Genomic DNA, 17,882 nt, shown 5'->3' with positions numbered 1-17,882 from the left:
ACTCCACGCGTTGGTCGACTCCGCCCACCGTACGAGGCAGAATTAAAAAAAAAGGGCGGGAGCCGGCCGTTAATTCAATTTAATTTGGGAAATCGGCCATACAGGGCAATAAGTCGCAGTTTCTAAGAATGCTAGGAACGTGTAGGTCGAGTTCCCGCGGCAAAAAGACAAGTTCAGATTCCTTTTCAGTGCACCTTTAATGTTTTGTTGCTATCCTTGTTGCCACGTCTAGTTACTCATAACTGAGATGCTATGTGCCATGTACTGCAGCAATATATGACGACCTTTCGTTACTAAACATGTGGAATGAAATTTATACTATGTTACACTGCAGACAGAAATTTAAGCATGAGCATAGATGTTGTGCTTATGCGTTGTGCTGCCCTCACTGGATAAAGCAAAAATTACCAGTAAGAGCTGTACGTTCACAGTTTTCCTGGAATGTAACACTGAGAAATGAAAAGAAGGCTGGTTCGAAGCCTAGACTAGTCAGACATCGACTAACTTGGCCCAATAAGCTCACTGCTTCTAAATTGACATGCCCTTAACCAACGCTTAGCCTAGCGTAAGTGAGTTTCACGTTACCTAACTATGATCGAATTTCAGTCATTGGTTTTTCTGAGCTGGTAGTTTTCAATTCAATGTTTATTTTCCAACTCTAGGTTGGGGGGCACCTCAGCAAAAAAGCAGTTTCTCACTGCTTGAGAGTGCCGAGGGCCCTCGCATACATCAGCAGGCGACAGTTTTAGCAGGAAGCTGCTTTACATGGAACATATTACAGGCATAAACACAGGCATAAACACAGGGATAAACACAGGTAGAAATGCAATATAAACATGGTATAAACGGTTTATTGGCTGGAGGTGCATTAATGTGACAGCGAAAAGAGTGAGCTGGAATGCACTTCTGAAATTTTGAAGAGTTTACATTATTCCCAACATAGTCTCTTTTGTTTCAGCGGAAGCTGAAGGGAAGCCCGCTGCTTCTGGTGGTGATGCGTTGGCTGGTGGCGTCCCCAAGGAGCTCCACGTGGCTGTCGAGATGTTGACTTTGTTGCCTGGTCAGTCCAGTGAGCAACCACTGACAGCAGTGGAAGACACCTCTGGGGAACCAGCACAGCCCTCTGACGATGCCCAGGAGAAGCAGCCACAGGCACGGACTGCTTGCATTTTATTCTGCCCTTGCCATCACTTTGCAGCCTGTGGAACTTGTGATTTGTGGGTTCTCATAACTGGACAGAATTGTTAGAGCACAAGTGAAAAGCTGGAAACTGAACATCTCAGCAAAATTGACTTTCCGGTTGGGATCGCAGTTTACAGAACAAAGGGGGCATTGTCTCCAACTAACGTTTTAACTTAAAGTCTGCGTTTTGGAGCCAGCTTGGTTTTTTCTCCTGGGGTGACAGCAGGCAGTCCTGTGTTCAGCTTTAAATGGATGAAACAGGTGAAGAGGGCAGGGGGAAGGCGAAGTGAGTGAGCCGGGCAGTGACAATGATTCAGGGTGTGGGGTCACTTGGGTTGAGTGGGGCGAGGGGTAGCTTCTTTGCAGCTTCTATTGCAGCTCATTCTTGAGAGGTTCGTTTACATTTCTTTCTCTCTCTCTCTCTAGTGTGTGTGTGTGTGTGCGTGCATGCGCGTGCGTGTGGAGAGAGAGAGTGTGAGTGAGTGAGTGAGTAGCAGAACAGGGACCATGTGTATGTACTGGCTGTGGAACAGTTTACATTGTGTGGTGCGATTTTACATTATGTGGTGCGATTTTAATGTGCTACGACTCAAGTAAGAGTCTCTTTCAATAGTTGCATTCAGTTTCCAGAATCATAGTTCTTATGCAGTTGTTTTTAGGTCATGGCCCCCTTTTGCCTGTATGTGAAAAGGTTGAGGTCCCTGCACATGTTAAAAGGCTATAGTGAGAATCGAAATGGTGAGTTTAGTGACAAAGTATGAATGAGAGGAGCCAACAGCCACAGAAACCAAGGGGCACAGGGGATTTTTAATTCATTTATTTATTTTGTGCTGTTGATCAATTTATATTACTGAATATGTTATCGCTTAAAGCTAATTGATTAGAAAAGCAGAAGAAAAAACAACCACATGCCGCCGGTGGGATCCGAACCCACGACCTCCGAATTACGCGTCCGGTGCTCTACCGCTGAGCTACGGCGATGGCTGTCAAACCTTCTGCTTTCGGGGGTATTTATGTTTACAAATAACCTAACCTTGGGAGTGTTCACCAGCGCCACCCACGTTCTTAAACAGCTTCTTCACAATGACTTTCTGATCCATTGTCTCAGATTTCCATGTGAGAAACCTAATCAGGGGTACCTTCTGGAAAACCTTGCTATGTTAAAGAAAGTACAATGTACCAGTATGCTTGCTTTAAGGGGACATTGAGGATACATTGAAATCGGCCTTTATACTTCCTTATTCTGATGATAAAATTAGCCTGTATTGGTCGACCACCTTATTGTAATGACGAACGGGGATACTTTTGCTGAAAATGGGGCTTTTACAATGTAAAAGGAACCAGAAAGTTAAATACTGGTACTATTGCTGTCACCAGCTGTTTTCGAAAGCGAACTGTAGTGCATTAAAGGGACAGTGAGGAGAGCACTATCAATATTTTTTTAATAGCAAAATCCGATAGTTCGGCATGTCATGGCATTGTTGCCACTTGGCCGGCAGCGAAAGATGCATTTATTTCTAAGAAACTTGGATTCGAAGTTGAAAAAGTTTTTCCCGCCGCTCTGATTCAAACTTGGGATTCTCCTATGACGACACAGGACTAAGTGACGTGAAACATGGCCTGCGCATGACGTAACGCAGACTCCGCGATTTCTGGCGGCCAGCAGTGCGGCCTAGCAGCAGCCGAAAAGAAAGCTACCGCTGGCCGCACGTTGAAGGCATCTATTGCGGCCGTCGCTACAGTCGCTTCGCTTACGTTTGCACTGGCGTTTTGCCAGCGTTACGATGGATATCGTTCTCGAAGTCACCAACGAAGTTCTCGCAAATAGACAGCTTTAGCATACCGTGTACCATGGCCGTGTACCTTGTTACCGCTAGCGGAATACCGGGAGCCAGCCTACTGCGTATGAGCAGGCGCTGATTGGCTCCGATGCTTCAGGCGCGCGCGTAGCTGCCGGCACGTGGCGCCATCTGCTGCCGTCAAGGAGATTTGCGCATGCATTGGCTGCACCTCAGTGATTTGTGGCTTCTCATGTTCTAGTGTTTCTAGAACCATTGGTTCTAGCAACACTGTTTTGTCCTATGACCTCATCACGCTTGTACTTGCGAGTTTGGCCTGTGGTGGTGATACCTGTATTTTGGTTCTTGCTCTTTTCTATGTTACAAGAGCTTTGTTGTCAGTATATGAGCGGCGTTTTTGCAATCAGGAGCTGGTACACTATCGATACAAGCCAACTTCAATTTCTCCTCAGTGTCCCTTTAAGACATTCACTTCGAAACGGTGATCACAGAGTCATTTTCAGTGTAGACGTCACAAGTTTGAACCTAGTGGCGAGGAAATTTTATAAGCTAGTTTTGTTGGCAATAGCTGCGCCTTCTGTTGCTGGACAAGCATGAGCATAGCTAGAGAGAGCCGCAAAATAGATTTTTACTCAGCAAAAATTTGTTAGTTGTCCTTAATGTCCCTTTAACACTTGCGACCTCCTTGCTGGGTGTCCGGTATAATGTAAGCTGTGGGTTTAAAACTTACTATTGCATTTGCATGAACAAAACTTGTGCAGTAGTGCTGAAATTTTTTGAAGCCAGTAGGTCTGTTTCTAAGCCATGCTGATTTAAATATAATTGTATGAAATAATCAACTTTTGGGCCACTAGAGGTACGCAAACGGTTCCAGTAGAAAGTTCTGGAGTGTCAAAAGAAACTAGAAATTGCATAACTTTAAAAGTGTTATCTTCATTGTGAGGGTTTCCTGCTCTCTGCACGAAACATATGAAATCTGACATGCCCATGGTGAGAGCATGTGTTTCAAATGGACTGCACACTTTCAGAATGAAAAAACAAAAACTTCGGCCCTTACTTGAGTGTAATATCGCATTTGCATCTTGGCAGTACCTACCCATGTGGGACAGACTACTTGAAGGCTAATGAAAAAGCTTGAAATCGAATTGAGGACAACGCAGTGAGCTATGAGAAGGAAAATGAAAGTGACAACATTAAAAGACAGAAAGAGAGCTCGGGGCATTATGAAATGGACGCAAGTTGAATTCAAGGAGATTAAATGGACCTGGGAAGGGAGTGTAGTGCAGGGAAAGATAACCGATGGTCCCTTAAGGCAATGGAGTGGATTCCAAAGGAAGGTAAATATTACTGAAATTTCTTACTGAAATTTCTTCTTTCTTACTGAATTCTTTCTTACTGAATTTATTACTGAAATTTCTTAGTTGTCCTGTGATCACCCCGTTTGGCCATAGGGTATCTGAGCCCTAACTGAGTGTTTTATGACACTGTGCGAAACCTTCAGTTGAAATCTGCTGCCTCCTATTGCAAGCTGGTATGCAATGGTATGCAAATATCTGCTGACCATAGCTAAATGTTGGTTGCTGTTATTTCTGCTTTTTTTTTTATTGATTAGAACTCGATTGGCAAGGACCTACAAGCTGTGGTTGCTGAAAGTCTTGGCACTGTGTCAGAAGCACTAGAAACAGAGCCCATGGACATATCTGCAGCAAGCGAAAACACAGAGGGCCATGAAGTGAGTGTACACTTTTTCATTCACTCAATGTGTCCTATATATCCTACGGTAGTTAATGAACAAACAAATGCAATCACTTTTGTTTGTGCACTCACCAAACAAGCCCATAGGGACCCCTGTTGACTATTTTGTGTGTTTTATCCAATCCTTTGCCATGGTCAGTGAATTCAGAGCATGTTGGCCTTCGGTCATCTGTTCTGCATATAGCCCCAAACGTTATTCTTGAACAGTGTGTGTCGACTGGTGATCGCGCATTGGCAATGTGCGGGCAATGCTTAGTGTTCAAGAGTGCGGTCTCATTTTGCGCATTCTCACCTTTAGTGGCACGAAAGAGCATTTGGAATATCCAGAATTCTGCACACTGTATACTATGCACTCTGGCCAGGAAATTTTGTGAATTAATATCCTCCTGAAATTCGTATCGACCGTGACCTTATCATTAAGATTCTACTGTAACAGACATTGCATTTCTTTAGGCTGAATGCATCAATCAAAATCAGAATAAAAAACGACAGAGAATTTTCGCTTAAATTCTATAAACATGCAAAAGCAGAATTGCATGGAACGATAACCACGAAGTTGAAGACAAAATACTCTGTCTGTGTCTTCGCACCACAGATGGAAGTTGATGAAGGCGACGATGTGCAACGCACAGTGCGAGAGTGCATTGCAGTTTATTTAACAAGGGGCAGGAATAGTGCGAAAGCACTAATTCCCATCTCTGGACAAATAAATTGTGCAATGAGATCAAGGAGTGGTGCATTGAATGCAGGAAGGTGGCGAGGTGGTGGAGAAATTCTATCGAAGCGTGGAGCAGGCTCGACTTGACCGACCGAAGAGGCCAGGGCGCTACTCATGTGACCTGTGTGGCAAGGGCTTCAACCAGACGCTGTACCTCTTCCGCCACATCCGCAAACACACGGGCGAGTTCACTTGCCACCGGTGCCACCGGGTATGTTTGCTATCATTAAACAAACATAATTCATCACCATGAAACTGTTAAACCATGTGTGCCCATGCATCAACCCTTTAGGTGCTATGTAGACAAGTGTGTATGCAGCGAGCTTGCTGCTTTTTCTGAGAGTGCTATGACTAGCAGCAATTTCTTTGTTTTAGACTAATGCAGCACTCTTCATATCATAACTTCAGTGGTTTCTATTTATGTGCTAACTAGCCAATACTGTCCTCGAAAGAGTGAGCTGGGCAAGAAGTGCTTCAGTGTAGTGGAACTTGGCAATTTAACTACAAAATTTAATTTTGGGTGTCTCACTTTATCTGCTGCTAAAAAAAGAGCAAATAATGACCTGGTCCCTGGAGGGCCTATTTCCTTCAACTATCACAATAATATTATAATTCCACAATTATTGTGACAGCTTTAACCCAATTGTATATGTCCCTGTAGAAAAGTAAGCGTGAGTATTTTATGTGGCAGTTAATGCAGGTTAACATTACTCATAATTTCGCTTACTCAAGCATCGCTCAAAGAGTTCTTTTCAAAATGCTAACTTGCACCTGTACACTGCTATGTGGGGCACTTTGATGGTATTTTTCTTTTCTCTTTTTCTTTTCAATGGGTGTTCATTTTGTAATTTGCGTTGGAATGCCAATTGTGTTTGGTTTCTTGCTTTTATCCTCTCCTGCTTTGGCCACCATAATGTAGCCGGCAGTATTTGATAAATGAATAAATAAAATTGTTTCAGGCAAACTAACTAGTTGCCTTTGAGACTGCATAGACTATTTAGACGAAACAAAAACAAAAATGTTTAATAGAAACGCTAAGCGGCATCTGAAAGGATTATACTACATGTGTCCTAGTTTCTTCATTTTGGCTGCGCTGCACTAAAATATGTAAATCTGAACTGAAGGGGGGATTGGTATTTTTTGCTCTCGCTCAATTGGTGTGTTTGCTAGACTGAAGGTGAGATTGGTATTTTCTACTCTCGCTGTAGGTGTTTGCCCGCAAGGAGAATCTGCTGAATCATGCCTGCTCCGGCCAGTCAGCGGACCGCTCAGAAGCAACCGAGCTGCCATGCACAGTGTGCGGCAAGACCTTCAGCACTGATCGACTCCTTCGCCGCCACATGGCCAAGCACACAGGGCAGCACATGTGCCCCGACTGTGGAAAGAGCTACACTACCAGGGTGCATATGCTCATCTTGGCTGGTAATAAGTCAGTTAGACTTGCAGCTTGCTGGCAGTGGACGGATGGACAGCGTACTTTATTCTTTTCTTCTTTCTACTATTATTGCTTTTGTTTGCTCTCTTTGCCAGATGTTGTGGCTCTTTGGCAGATGAGGTTCTTTTTCATTTGCAGTGAATAGCAGTAGCAGATATGTTTTACAGATGCCACAAGACTTTTGTTGCTGACATAGTTTAATTGCACATTTTCATTAAGAAATTACAAGCTAATTTTTGAACTAGCCTTTGAATCATACCAGTGGTACCTTCTGTCGCTATGCGTGGAACACATTTTCCTGTAATGCACCATGGTACGGCCAGCCACATCGTACCATCGGTTTTACTAAGAGGACGTTGCCTGGGCTTGCAGCAGCCAGAATGTGAGAAAGTGTTGTCTTCTTGTGACATTGTCTATTCCAGTGGTTGTTGAGCATGTGCCTTGATGTTAAGCTTTGAATAAACAATGGAAGGGGTTGTGTCGTCTGCCTTGAGTCAGCTTATTGTCATTTCTGAATTTTCCTCACATTAAGCAGACTCTTTAAAGATATAGGCGAACCTTGACAAGCCAGCCGCATGCAGTGTTCGGTGACCACTAATGAATTTCATATGGCATCACTGTGACCTGGGCCCCACTATACTCATTCCGCAGGAGATTCTGGCCAACCACGCGTGTCCACAGCGACCTAAAGTGGAGCGATTCAGCTGTGGCGTGTGCGGCAAGGCATTCACGCGACATGGCTACCTGCTGAAACACCTGCCAGTGCACACGGGGCAGCACACGTGCCCCGTGTGCGGCAAGTGGCTGCGCTCGGTTGACTCTCTGGCCAACCACATGCGCATGTGCACGCAGGTGCAGGAGATCCAGCTGCATGGCCAGGCTGCGTGCTCGCACTGCCACAAGGTATTACACATTGCCCGCACTGTATGCCGAGATAGGGATGTTTATTGTGAAACCTTCTCCACTCTGGTCAGTTGACATGTCTTATGTGGAGAAGTGGAAAAGTGTAAGGAAGGGCACAGGGAAAAGGAAGAAGGGTCTGGAAGCAAGGCTTTCTTAGATATAGACCTCCAGTTGCAACTCATGGTTGCAACCAGAGGAACTAGCCATCTCTCCATCCAGAGGAACTATCCATCTGGGTGGGTCTACGGCCTGTAGCTTTTCGGTCTTGGGATGTCCTGGTGCGAGCCAGAAGAAACTCGGTCTTGGTGAAATGCATGGGCCGGACAGTGCCACACAGTGTGCTGACTAGTGGCCAATACTGCCTGGTCACATCTCATACAGGTACCATCTGACGGTCATGTGAGGGCATTTGGCACTGTTTCATCCGCACAACCTCGATGTGCTGTGTTGGCGGAGCACGGCAGCATTGCGGCTGGTCAGATGTACATAGTGTTGATTAAAACAGAGCAAAGATGTCTGTGCTGACCTGTGATTTTGTCTTACTACTGTGTCCCACTGACATTTCTGACTCATGTTGCTTTGGTTTGCTGGTGGAACCAGTTCCTTATGATGCTTGATCTAGAACAGTGGCAATAGCACAGTAACAGTTGTAAAGACCAGAGCACATGCAACCTTGACAATGTACTTGAACTGTATCGGATGTCATTTCCTTTTCCTTTTAATTTTTGCCTGATATCCAGAAGTCACCTAGGTTTTGAGAACCACTGTGAATTTAAGGCCTTGTTCCAAGCATTTTGTGATTGGCATGTGCTGCTCGGAAGTCATGGAGAAGTTTTTCCTGGATGTGCTTTTTACTACTATCTTTTTTCAAACTTTCCTAGCCAGTAGCAGCCTAATTAGTAGAAAAATAGAACAATTGGGATTAAAAAACGCATTATATTGAAAACATGTTTAAACCACTTCAAACTGGCATGTTTTTAACTGGTTCCAGTTGTTTTCCCCCCACTGCCGCAGGCTTTGAATCATATAAGGTACTATACTCTGATAATTGTTCTGATTCAAGTACACACACTAACTACATGCATAATGTTTTTTTACCGCCTCACTGCAGTTTCTATTAGCATTTCCATTTTGATGCCAGATGCGGTTATAGTATTAGGTTTTTCACTTGCCGCAACACCAGCTGCAGTCTTTCTTTTTAATAGTCACGGTATCCGCCAGATGAGTTTAAATATGCAATGACAAGAACTAACAGGGACTTACTATGAATTGCACTATTAAATTCAATGTCTGTTGACTACTTGCCACTTTTGCTACTGCGCATCTTTGTTTTGTAAGCATATGCTACCCTCCAAAACGTGTTCTGTCACCCGCATGCCTTAGCTGCCTTCGTGCTACCACTGTATTTCGTACTATTTTGTAGGCTTGTGGAAATATTCGATAATTTTGAATATTTGTCGAATAGTGAAGTACTATTCGATATTCGATTCAGTCCGAACATTTGGTATTCGAAATCTCATAAGTATTTGTCTCATTTGAATGACGTTTCCGTGACGCTTGCTTCATGTAGTTTGTGTTTTGGTATACTTCTTGTGGGGTGGCATTGCAGTGGGTGCACAACTAAAAGCAGCAGCCGCATAATGATGCAATTGCAATGAAGACCAACAGTCGGAGGCAGGTTGCGTCCAAAGACGAAAAATGGCACAACTTTCATGCCTTTCACAGAAAGCTGAACTGCCAACGGTCCTGTTGTTTCTGATTTCCGCATGATGCATGCTCCAGAGGTTACCAGAAGAACCAAAAATGCTCTCATGTTACCTTCCTCTCGTCTGGGACACCGCTAGCTCAAGCGGGCTGGGTGTGTGATGCGCATTTTGAATTTTTGTTAGCAGCACTGATCTGTACATGAATTGAGGATTTCCTTTCACTCATGGAACACCATGGTTGTGGTGGGAATGGGCACTGGCACAAGGTGCATAATGTCCGCATCTTGGCCGAGCCTGCTTAGACCTCGCAAATACATGTGTAGGTGGAATCCTCCAATTACGAATGCCTGTTTTGGAGAAGGTGCACATTTTGTTTACATACGAAGCTCCATGAAATATGGCACGAATGGGGAGGAGCACGAGGCACGTAACACCCACAGTTGGGCTGCGCCAACCCAGATCCCTGTGAATAGGTTGGCTCTGTGCGTAAGTTGAATGCACCAATTTCGATGGGCTATTTTTGCAAAAGGTCGACTAGCTTCATTGAATGCAACAAAGCTTCAATGCATTGTTGAAATATTCGCTTAGAAGCTTTACAAACAAATTTACTGTTCTCTTTGAATTCATTTTGAACCTCCCCAAAAAGACACTATTTGCCAAGGCTTTTATTCTGTGTCTTAGTACCCAAGTGTTTCTCGGGTGTGTTGTAACGCGGCCTTCCTGTCTGTGCAGGTGTTCACCAATGCAGCCGAGTTTCGCCGACACCAGTATGAGCACACACATGTGCACCAGTGTGCAGTGTGTGGAGGCCGTTTCCGCAACCCCATGCTGCTGGCAGCGCATGTATGTCAGGGGAAGCCAGTCGAGTGCGAAGCCTGTGCCCAGGTTTTTGACTCGGTTGCTGCTCGCGACCAGCACCAGGCTGCCACCCACGGAGACCCACAGTTCAAGGTCAGACACTCCTCTCTTTTCTATGCACGTGCAGCATTTTCAGCAGTGTGGCTGAACTTGATAAAAGTAGTTCCTGATGCTCTGTTGTGCAGCTGACCCAAGATGTGTTGAATGCTGTTTTATTACCTAAGTTCACCTAAGTTCACCTAAGTAGTTTGCTTCAAATGAATTAGAGGGAAGCTGAAATGGTTAGAATTCAATGAGATTCAATGTTCAAATGTCTGAAGCTTATATGTAAAACATGCCAAGAATTTCTGGTTGGTTTGGTTGGTTTATGGGGTTTAACGTCCCAAAGCGACTAAGGCTATGAGAGACGCCGTAGTGGAGGGCTCCGGAAATTTCGACCACCTGGGGTTCTTTAACGTGCACTGACATCGCACAGTACACGGGCCTCGAATTTCTCCTCCAAAGAAATTCCTGCCGCCGCGGCCGGGATCGAACCCGCGTCTTTCGGGCCAGCAGCCGAGCACCATAGCCACTGAGCCACCGCGGCGGCCCAAGAATTTCTGTGCTAAAACTTAAAATGGTGGCACAATCACCGATTTAAGCCACTATGATGTTCAAGCTTTTCCTCACTGCATTTGAGGGGTGCAGAGAAGCTTGGTAATGACGTTATTGTTGCCAATACCTCAGATTTCTGCTGCTTTTGGCCACATTCTATTGTGCACCATTGGCGCCGCCAAACAAGGCTTTGTGGCCTTTACCTTCGCAGTCGTTAGTTTTGTTCCTTTAAACAAACATTTCTTCGTTGGAGTGCCATCATGCACAATGTCATTGCAGGCCCTAACCGGTACTGTACGCTGCAGAGAAGCCTGAATACCATCATGGCTTTATTCAGCGATTACATCACTTTTGCAAACGTTAGCACAAGAATACTATGCATGCTTTACCTTGCAAGTTTCACACATTCGGTTCCTTCATCAAATTATAAAATCTCTTCAGTTGTTTTTTAATGATCACAGGGTTGCATTTGCTGGTCAGAGTTGCTTGTCGACATTGCTCACCAGCTCCGCAGCAGCAGAGATTTTGCGCCCGCTAGACACAACATCACTTTTTTGAGCACTTCGGATTTCCCTGTTATCTGCATCCAGATTGGGAGCAACCTTTGCTGAACAGGTTTTAGTGTGGATGTATTGGGAGAGATTGAGAGAGCAGAGATGTGGCTGATTTGCTGCAGAATATTGTGACATGTTTGCACTCACTGTCGTCTGTCGCTGCTGGATATGTCAAGTGCGCATGCTGTTGGAACAGTGAGTTCCTCTGAAAGGATTTAAAGCTACAGTGTGGCCATCGCTGCATATGCAAAGTGGTCGTGCTCAAAAGAGTGTGGTGGAGCATCTGCAAATTTCACATTCCAGTGGTGGCTCGTATTTATTTTGAAAAAAAAATTAAAAAATAAAGAGGAATCTTGCAATTTTATGCTGCAAACATTGATTTTGAGATGAAGTGGCATTTTCTTGCAGCTTGCGTGGAAAGAGACTTGGCATATAACTGTTACATAGACTGTGGACTTGATAGGGATCAGACGCTACAACTGGCTTCGCCAAATCAGGATTTGAAATTCTGCAAGCTGTTTGCAGGCAAGAATAAGATATCTAAGGTGCGGGCCAGTTGCAGACCATTCTAACACACACCAGCATCTTGTTTGCTGATGCCAGCTGTAGCTGCCACTTTTCAGCCAGTAATTTGTGAAACAGAGTGCATTCTCATGCCTTCATGTTAACATGACCATTTATACTTTAAATTTACTGTTTCAGTGAAAAATCTCCAGTGTGTCAAGTAATGGTGGCAAGATTTGAGAGTGGTTTTGCCTGTTTGCTTTATCTCAATGCAGTGTGAGGCATGCGGCAAGGCATTCTTTAAGGAGGAGACATTGAGCAAGCACCCATGCGTTAATGTGCTCGACACGACTGGGTCAGAGTCAGGTACACGCAAGCGGGACACGAGCCTGACTCCCCTTGTATGCGAGATATGTGGCTCCACCTTCTCATCGACTAGCAGCCTCAACGTCCACAAGTGAGCTTTGAAACTGCTGTTACTGGTCATCTAAACCAATCATCGCCAGTCGCTGGTCAAAGCACAATCACAATGTATTAATTCACACTGCTATTTGGAGATAGAACGATTGCTTTCTTCATTACTTCAAAAGAATATGGTAAAGACGCAAAATTTCATTAAAATTAATCTGTTGATTAATATATGTGTGCTGTATTCCGTGCACATAAATAGTAGTCACTTGGCTAAGATTTTTTAGATATAATTTTGTAGAATAAACACACATTGAGTTGACCCCAGTGCCAGAAAAGCAATGCTGACAAAGACGGCAGCCTTGGGATGTTTGGGTAAAAGTGGCTGGTGCATTCTTGCTGATATTCTACGGGATCCTACAGCTCTAAAAAAAGTGAATTATTAATGTGCCCTCGGTAGTTTTCGTTATCTAGCCATTGTCTAATCCTGTTATACTTCATATTCAGGCCACATGCAGCATTGACTGGTACTGTACTTAGTCGCATTGGAAGTTGGATTACCTGATTTAATGCCTATATGGTCCAGGCCAGTTGTACACAATTTGGAGAAAGCAAGTGGCTGATTGAGCTACACTTTATTCTCTTGTTCCTCACCAGTAGCAGTGAGTTTCTGCTGGCTTTTAATAGCTCATACACTGTATTGGTGGGCGACTTCAGTGCCAAGGTAGGGAAGAAGCAGGCAGGAGGCCAGGTAGTAGGTGAGTGTGGCACAGGCTCTGGGAATAGCAGGTGGAGTTATTAGTAGAGTTTGTAGAGAGAAATCATTTACGGATCATGAATACTTGCTTCCACAAACGAAAGAACAGGGAGTGTGCGTGGAAGAGCCCCAATGGTGAGATTAAAAATAAAATAGACTTCATACTATGCGCTCACCTTGGCATCGTGCAGGATGTGGAGGTCCTCAGAAAGGTGCGTTGTAGTTACCACAGGATGGTAAGCTCTTGAATTAGTTTAGACTTGAAGAGGGAACAGAAGAAACTTGTGAGACAGAAGCCCATTAACAGTTTAGCGAGAGGAGGGAAAGTAGATGAATTCAGGATCTCGCTGCAGAACAGGTATTCAGAACAGGTAACTGAGGACGACGACCTTAATATTCAAGCTGTGAATGATAATCTCACAGCAATCAATACCGGGCGCAGTATCATGCTTTCTCAGGAGACGAAAGATCTGATAAAGAAGTGCTAAAGCATTAAGGCATCTAATGCTACAGACAAAATAAAACTGGCAGAGCTGTCAAAGCTATTCACCACCTGTCTATGGGAGGTGTTTGGAGGCGTGGATTGGGAACAGTTGGGGATAAGAGTTAATGAAGAATACATTAGTAATCTGCGATTCGCTGATGACATTGCCTCTCAAAGTCGCAAAGTAGATGAATTTGCAAATCATGATCAATGACTTAGACAGGCAGAGCAAAATGGTGGGTCTAAAAATTAGTATGCAGGAAACCAAAGTAATGTCTCGGATGAGAGCAGCGGTTTACAGTTGGTACCGAGGTGCTTGAAATGGTAAGGGAATATGTCTACTTAGGGCAGGCAGCAACTGCAGATCCATATCACAAGAGGAAAATACTAAGTAGTATAAGAAGCTGCGGAGGGCATTTGGCTGGTTTTCTCAGATCATGAATGGTTTACCAATACCCCTCAAGAGAAAAGTACATAACAGCTGTATCTTACTGGTACTCGCCTATGGAGGCAGAAATGTGGAGGCTAACAAAAAGGGCTCAACTTAAGTTAAAGACAGTGAAACGAGCTAAGAGTTAAGAGACAGGAAGAGGGTAGAATGGGTCAAGGAACAAATGCAAGTTAATGACATCGTAGTTGAAATTAATAGGAAGAAATCCGCTTGGACAGGGCATATAATGTGAAGGCAAGATAACCGATGGTCGGTAAGGGTAACGGACTGGGTTCCAAGAGCAGGCAAACGCAGCGCAAGAAGTTAGGTGAGTGGATCAGATTAAGAAGTTTGCAAAGATAGGGTGGCTCCAGCTTGTTCAGGGCAGGGTTAATTGAAGAGATATGAGAGAGGCCTTTGCCCTGCAGTGGGCATAGTCAGGCTGTTGCTGCTGCTGCTGCTGCTGCTGATGCTTGTGTTACATGGGAATGGGCTAATTGTCTGCTTAGACCAACAAGTCCCTGTTTCACATCTCCACTTAGCTATGCACCTTACTGTAATGAAAAAATTGAATTTGCAGCCCCTGTTTGCTCCTGCAATTAGACTTAACAAATAAAAATGGCACAATTGACTGTAGTCATCCCAGGTTTCACCATGCAGCAGCTGAAGTTCTTAGCAGATGCTGGGTGGCAGTTATAACTGGAAATACAGATCTGTAAATTGCGTCTGGTTAAAGAGACTATTTGTTGGTTTATTTGAAGTTATGGCTGCGTCCTTAGACAAATTATCGCATTCTAGTACTGCCTGGAAAGCTTCTCATAACCTCCTTATCATTCAGGAATCTTCATGGTGAAAAGCGGTTCCAGTGCGATATCTGTGGAAAACGTTTCCACCGCAAGGATCTTCTGATTGAGCATCATGCTGTGCATGGTGATCCCACATTCCCATGTCCAACATGCCACAAGCTGTTCAAGACTAAGAAGTCCCTGGATGTGCACATGATGATCCACAGCGGTGTCAAGCGGTTCAAGTGTGGCGTCTGTGGCAAGGCAAGTGTATTTTAGTGTTTCCTCTCAGTGGCAGAGGATGTTCAAATAATTGCCCAGTGAGGAAGTTCCTGGCAGCGTTAATGCAGGCTAGCTCTAGGGCTCTTTGCAGTGCTCAGCAGCTCTGACATGTAGCCTTAGTGGAGTGTAATGGATACGTAGTGATAAACAAGTTGATTGTGCGCCACTGCCATGTAGTGACATTGACTTAGATGTGCAGGCTGGACAAATATTCTTACCACTTAGGTGTCTCTGTCGTGACAGCTAATTTGTTTCTCTGTTAGTGTTTCCTTTGAGAAGCTGCGGTGGAGTAGAAATTGAAAAATTAAGCAGTCTATTATGTCCAAGTAACTGTGAGGAAGGGCTGAGCTCCAAAGGCAGAGAAGCCAAATAAAAATGAAAGCGATTGCAAAAACTGCTTGGCTTGGCGGCACACACCTCTGCACCATCTACTAGAACAAGAGTGAGCTACTTTGAATTGAGCAGGCCAGTGTTATGGCATGGGTGCCTTAGTTATTGGCATGGGCCAAAATAAGAGCATGGCACGACTCCTCGCATGCTAAAATTTTCATGGGCAGAAGTTATGCTGTCATTTTTGCAGATTACTGTTGAAGCCATCATAGCTTCAAGCATAATAAGCCTGTTTAGATGGTTTTCCCTTCGTGAAGGAAGTACACTTTGCTATTGCTGTTCAGTTCGTCTGAGGTTCCACATTGTGCTATCAGTGGAGCTGTCTCACACAACTTCATTTTCTTTGACTGCTGCATGGATGCTTTTCATTCTTATAATGCTTAGTACTTGTATTCTTTGATTAGAAACTTTTAAATTCAGCTAAGTTCAATTCGTCAGTGAATAAGAACTTCGTGCATGAATGAAGTAATAAAAAAAATTATGAAAAAACTGGTGCTAAAACCTAAGCATATTATAATCATGATTGATCAGTCATTTTTTTTCTTTTCAATGAGTTTAGTGCTGTCCTTGTAAGTAGTGGTAGTAGTAGTAGTAAAATGGGCTTAGTAACAGAGGTTTTATCTTGTTTTAGTGTGCTGAATTGCTAGGTGTTTGAAAAAGACATTAAATAGCTGCAATCACTGTTTCTGCCTTTGCTGCACATATCTTGCCTAATCAGTGCGTTCTGCATGGTCTCACTGGTGGAGAGCAGGAGTTCTTCCAGAAAGGCAACCTCCAGAAGCATGAAGACACGCACCTGAGCGAGAGGCGGCATCGTTGCACTGTCTGCCAGAAGGTGTTCACCACGCGCGAGTCGCTGGCTCGCCACATGCTAGAGCACACTCGAGGCAAGATCTTCACCTGCGGTGTGTGCGGACGCGCTTTTGTCAAGGTATGGGTCAGTGGCTACTCTGTGGGGTCTTTCTCTTTTGCAAACATTTACAAGGCTGCATTTGGTTAACACAACAGTCCAGGCAGCTGTGGCTATTCCAAGACATTTGGCTGGTAACAGAATATAGGTGTGCTGCCCTTGGGGGCCTTTGTTACACGTCCCCTCCGACTGCCCCCACAGTGTTTACAGCATACATTATTGCCAACTGTTAGACATTAGATTAGTTAAAGGGCATGCAGGCACTGGCATTAGACATTGACCTGCCGGTGGCTCAGTGGTTGGGCTGTTGAACGTGCGGATGTGGGATCAATACCCAGCTGCAGTAGCCGTGTTTCGTCGGAGGGGAAATGCAAAAGACACTCGTGCTCTGAGATGTCAATGCGTGTTGAAGATCCTCAGGTGGTTGACATTAACCTGGAGCCCATCATTATGGCGTCTGTTTCTCTGTTCCTTCCTCCACTCTTCCATCCCTTCCTCCATGGTGCGACTGAGAGTGAGGCAGTTGCTGCGCCTTTCCTTTACTCATTACAAATTATTAAACCAGGCATTGGATATCACTTCTTTTGCTCTTAAACAGGTGTGATTGAGGCAATACACACTGAGGCCCCCTCTGAGCACGCACTACGAATGTCACAGCAAACAGCAGAGTTGTGCGTTTCTTTTTTTTTTTTCACGGCCATTCTGCTTGCCTTTCAGGAGCACCAGCTGCGCAACCACCACCGCATGTTTCACTCCAACCAGGTGTACACATGCCACTACTGCGGCCTCAGCCTCAAGCTGCGCCATTCTCTCAAGCGACACCTGCGCAAGAAGCACCCAGACAAGGAGTTCCATTGGTCCAATCCCGATGCACTCAGCTCCATGCTTGTCTCCAAGGTAAAAGATGTACCGGGATAAGCAGTGTGCAGTCTAAGGCAGAGGGTGTATGCAGTAAAAGCTTGTTAACTCAAACATCATGGGTTCGGAAGAAATGTTTGAATGATCCAAAGTTTGAATTATTGAATGAGCCCGAAAAAACAGACAAGAATCGCTTTCATCGCGGTAAATTTTTTTGGTGAATGGCTGCATAATGGTCGTCTGTTTTTGGGATGGGCATAGCACGGCAGTGACTATTTTTCACATTTTCATCAGTACTTTATTGCATGTGCACTTTTGGGAGCGTCGAAGCAGAACAGCTCCAAGATGATAACGGTCCCACGGCATCCTCCGCGGTGCAACGCAGAAATGATGGAGCCCCTACACAAGCGATCGTGCTGCGTGTGAAAAGGCTTGTGTGTGAAAAGGCACACAAACAGCAGACAGCACGTGATGAACGTGCAGTTTTGGCACCCTCACTGGAGTGGAAGAATCATGTGGATGGAAGCAAGAGAGACACGCAGCAATGCCAATCAGTGCCCGAAAAGGCAC

At 44.6% G+C, this 17,882-nt stretch overlaps 1 protein-coding gene across 2 annotated transcripts in view; it reads left to right on the top strand.

The window, feature by feature from the left end:
* Positions 1–17,882, top strand: part of LOC149372613 (uncharacterized) — a 54,376-nt gene that overhangs the window by 23,796 nt on the left and 12,698 nt on the right. For both annotated transcript variants that reach the window (XM_089567125.1, XM_089567124.1), the window contains exons 9-18: positions 959–1,152; positions 4,594–4,713; positions 5,486–5,665; positions 6,663–6,854; positions 7,541–7,792; positions 10,231–10,449; positions 12,284–12,465; positions 14,926–15,136; positions 16,296–16,475; positions 17,172–17,351. In XM_089567125.1, coding sequence (XP_089423251.1) covers positions 959–1,152; positions 4,594–4,713; positions 5,486–5,665; positions 6,663–6,854; positions 7,541–7,792; positions 10,231–10,449; positions 12,284–12,465; positions 14,926–15,136; positions 16,296–16,475; positions 17,172–17,351 — 1,910 coding nt within the window. The remainder of the gene's footprint in view (positions 1–958; positions 1,153–4,593; positions 4,714–5,485; positions 5,666–6,662; positions 6,855–7,540; positions 7,793–10,230; positions 10,450–12,283; positions 12,466–14,925; positions 15,137–16,295; positions 16,476–17,171; positions 17,352–17,882) is intronic.

The sequence above is a fragment of the Amblyomma mixtum genome, chromosome 1 (assembly GCF_055824585.1).
Source record: "Amblyomma mixtum isolate Tamu chromosome 1, ASM5582458v1, whole genome shotgun sequence".
Lineage (NCBI taxonomy): Eukaryota > Metazoa > Arthropoda > Arachnida > Ixodida > Ixodidae > Amblyomma > Amblyomma mixtum.
The sequence above is the reverse complement of the archived record's forward strand: the minus strand, read 5'-3'. Positions and strand labels throughout refer to the sequence as shown.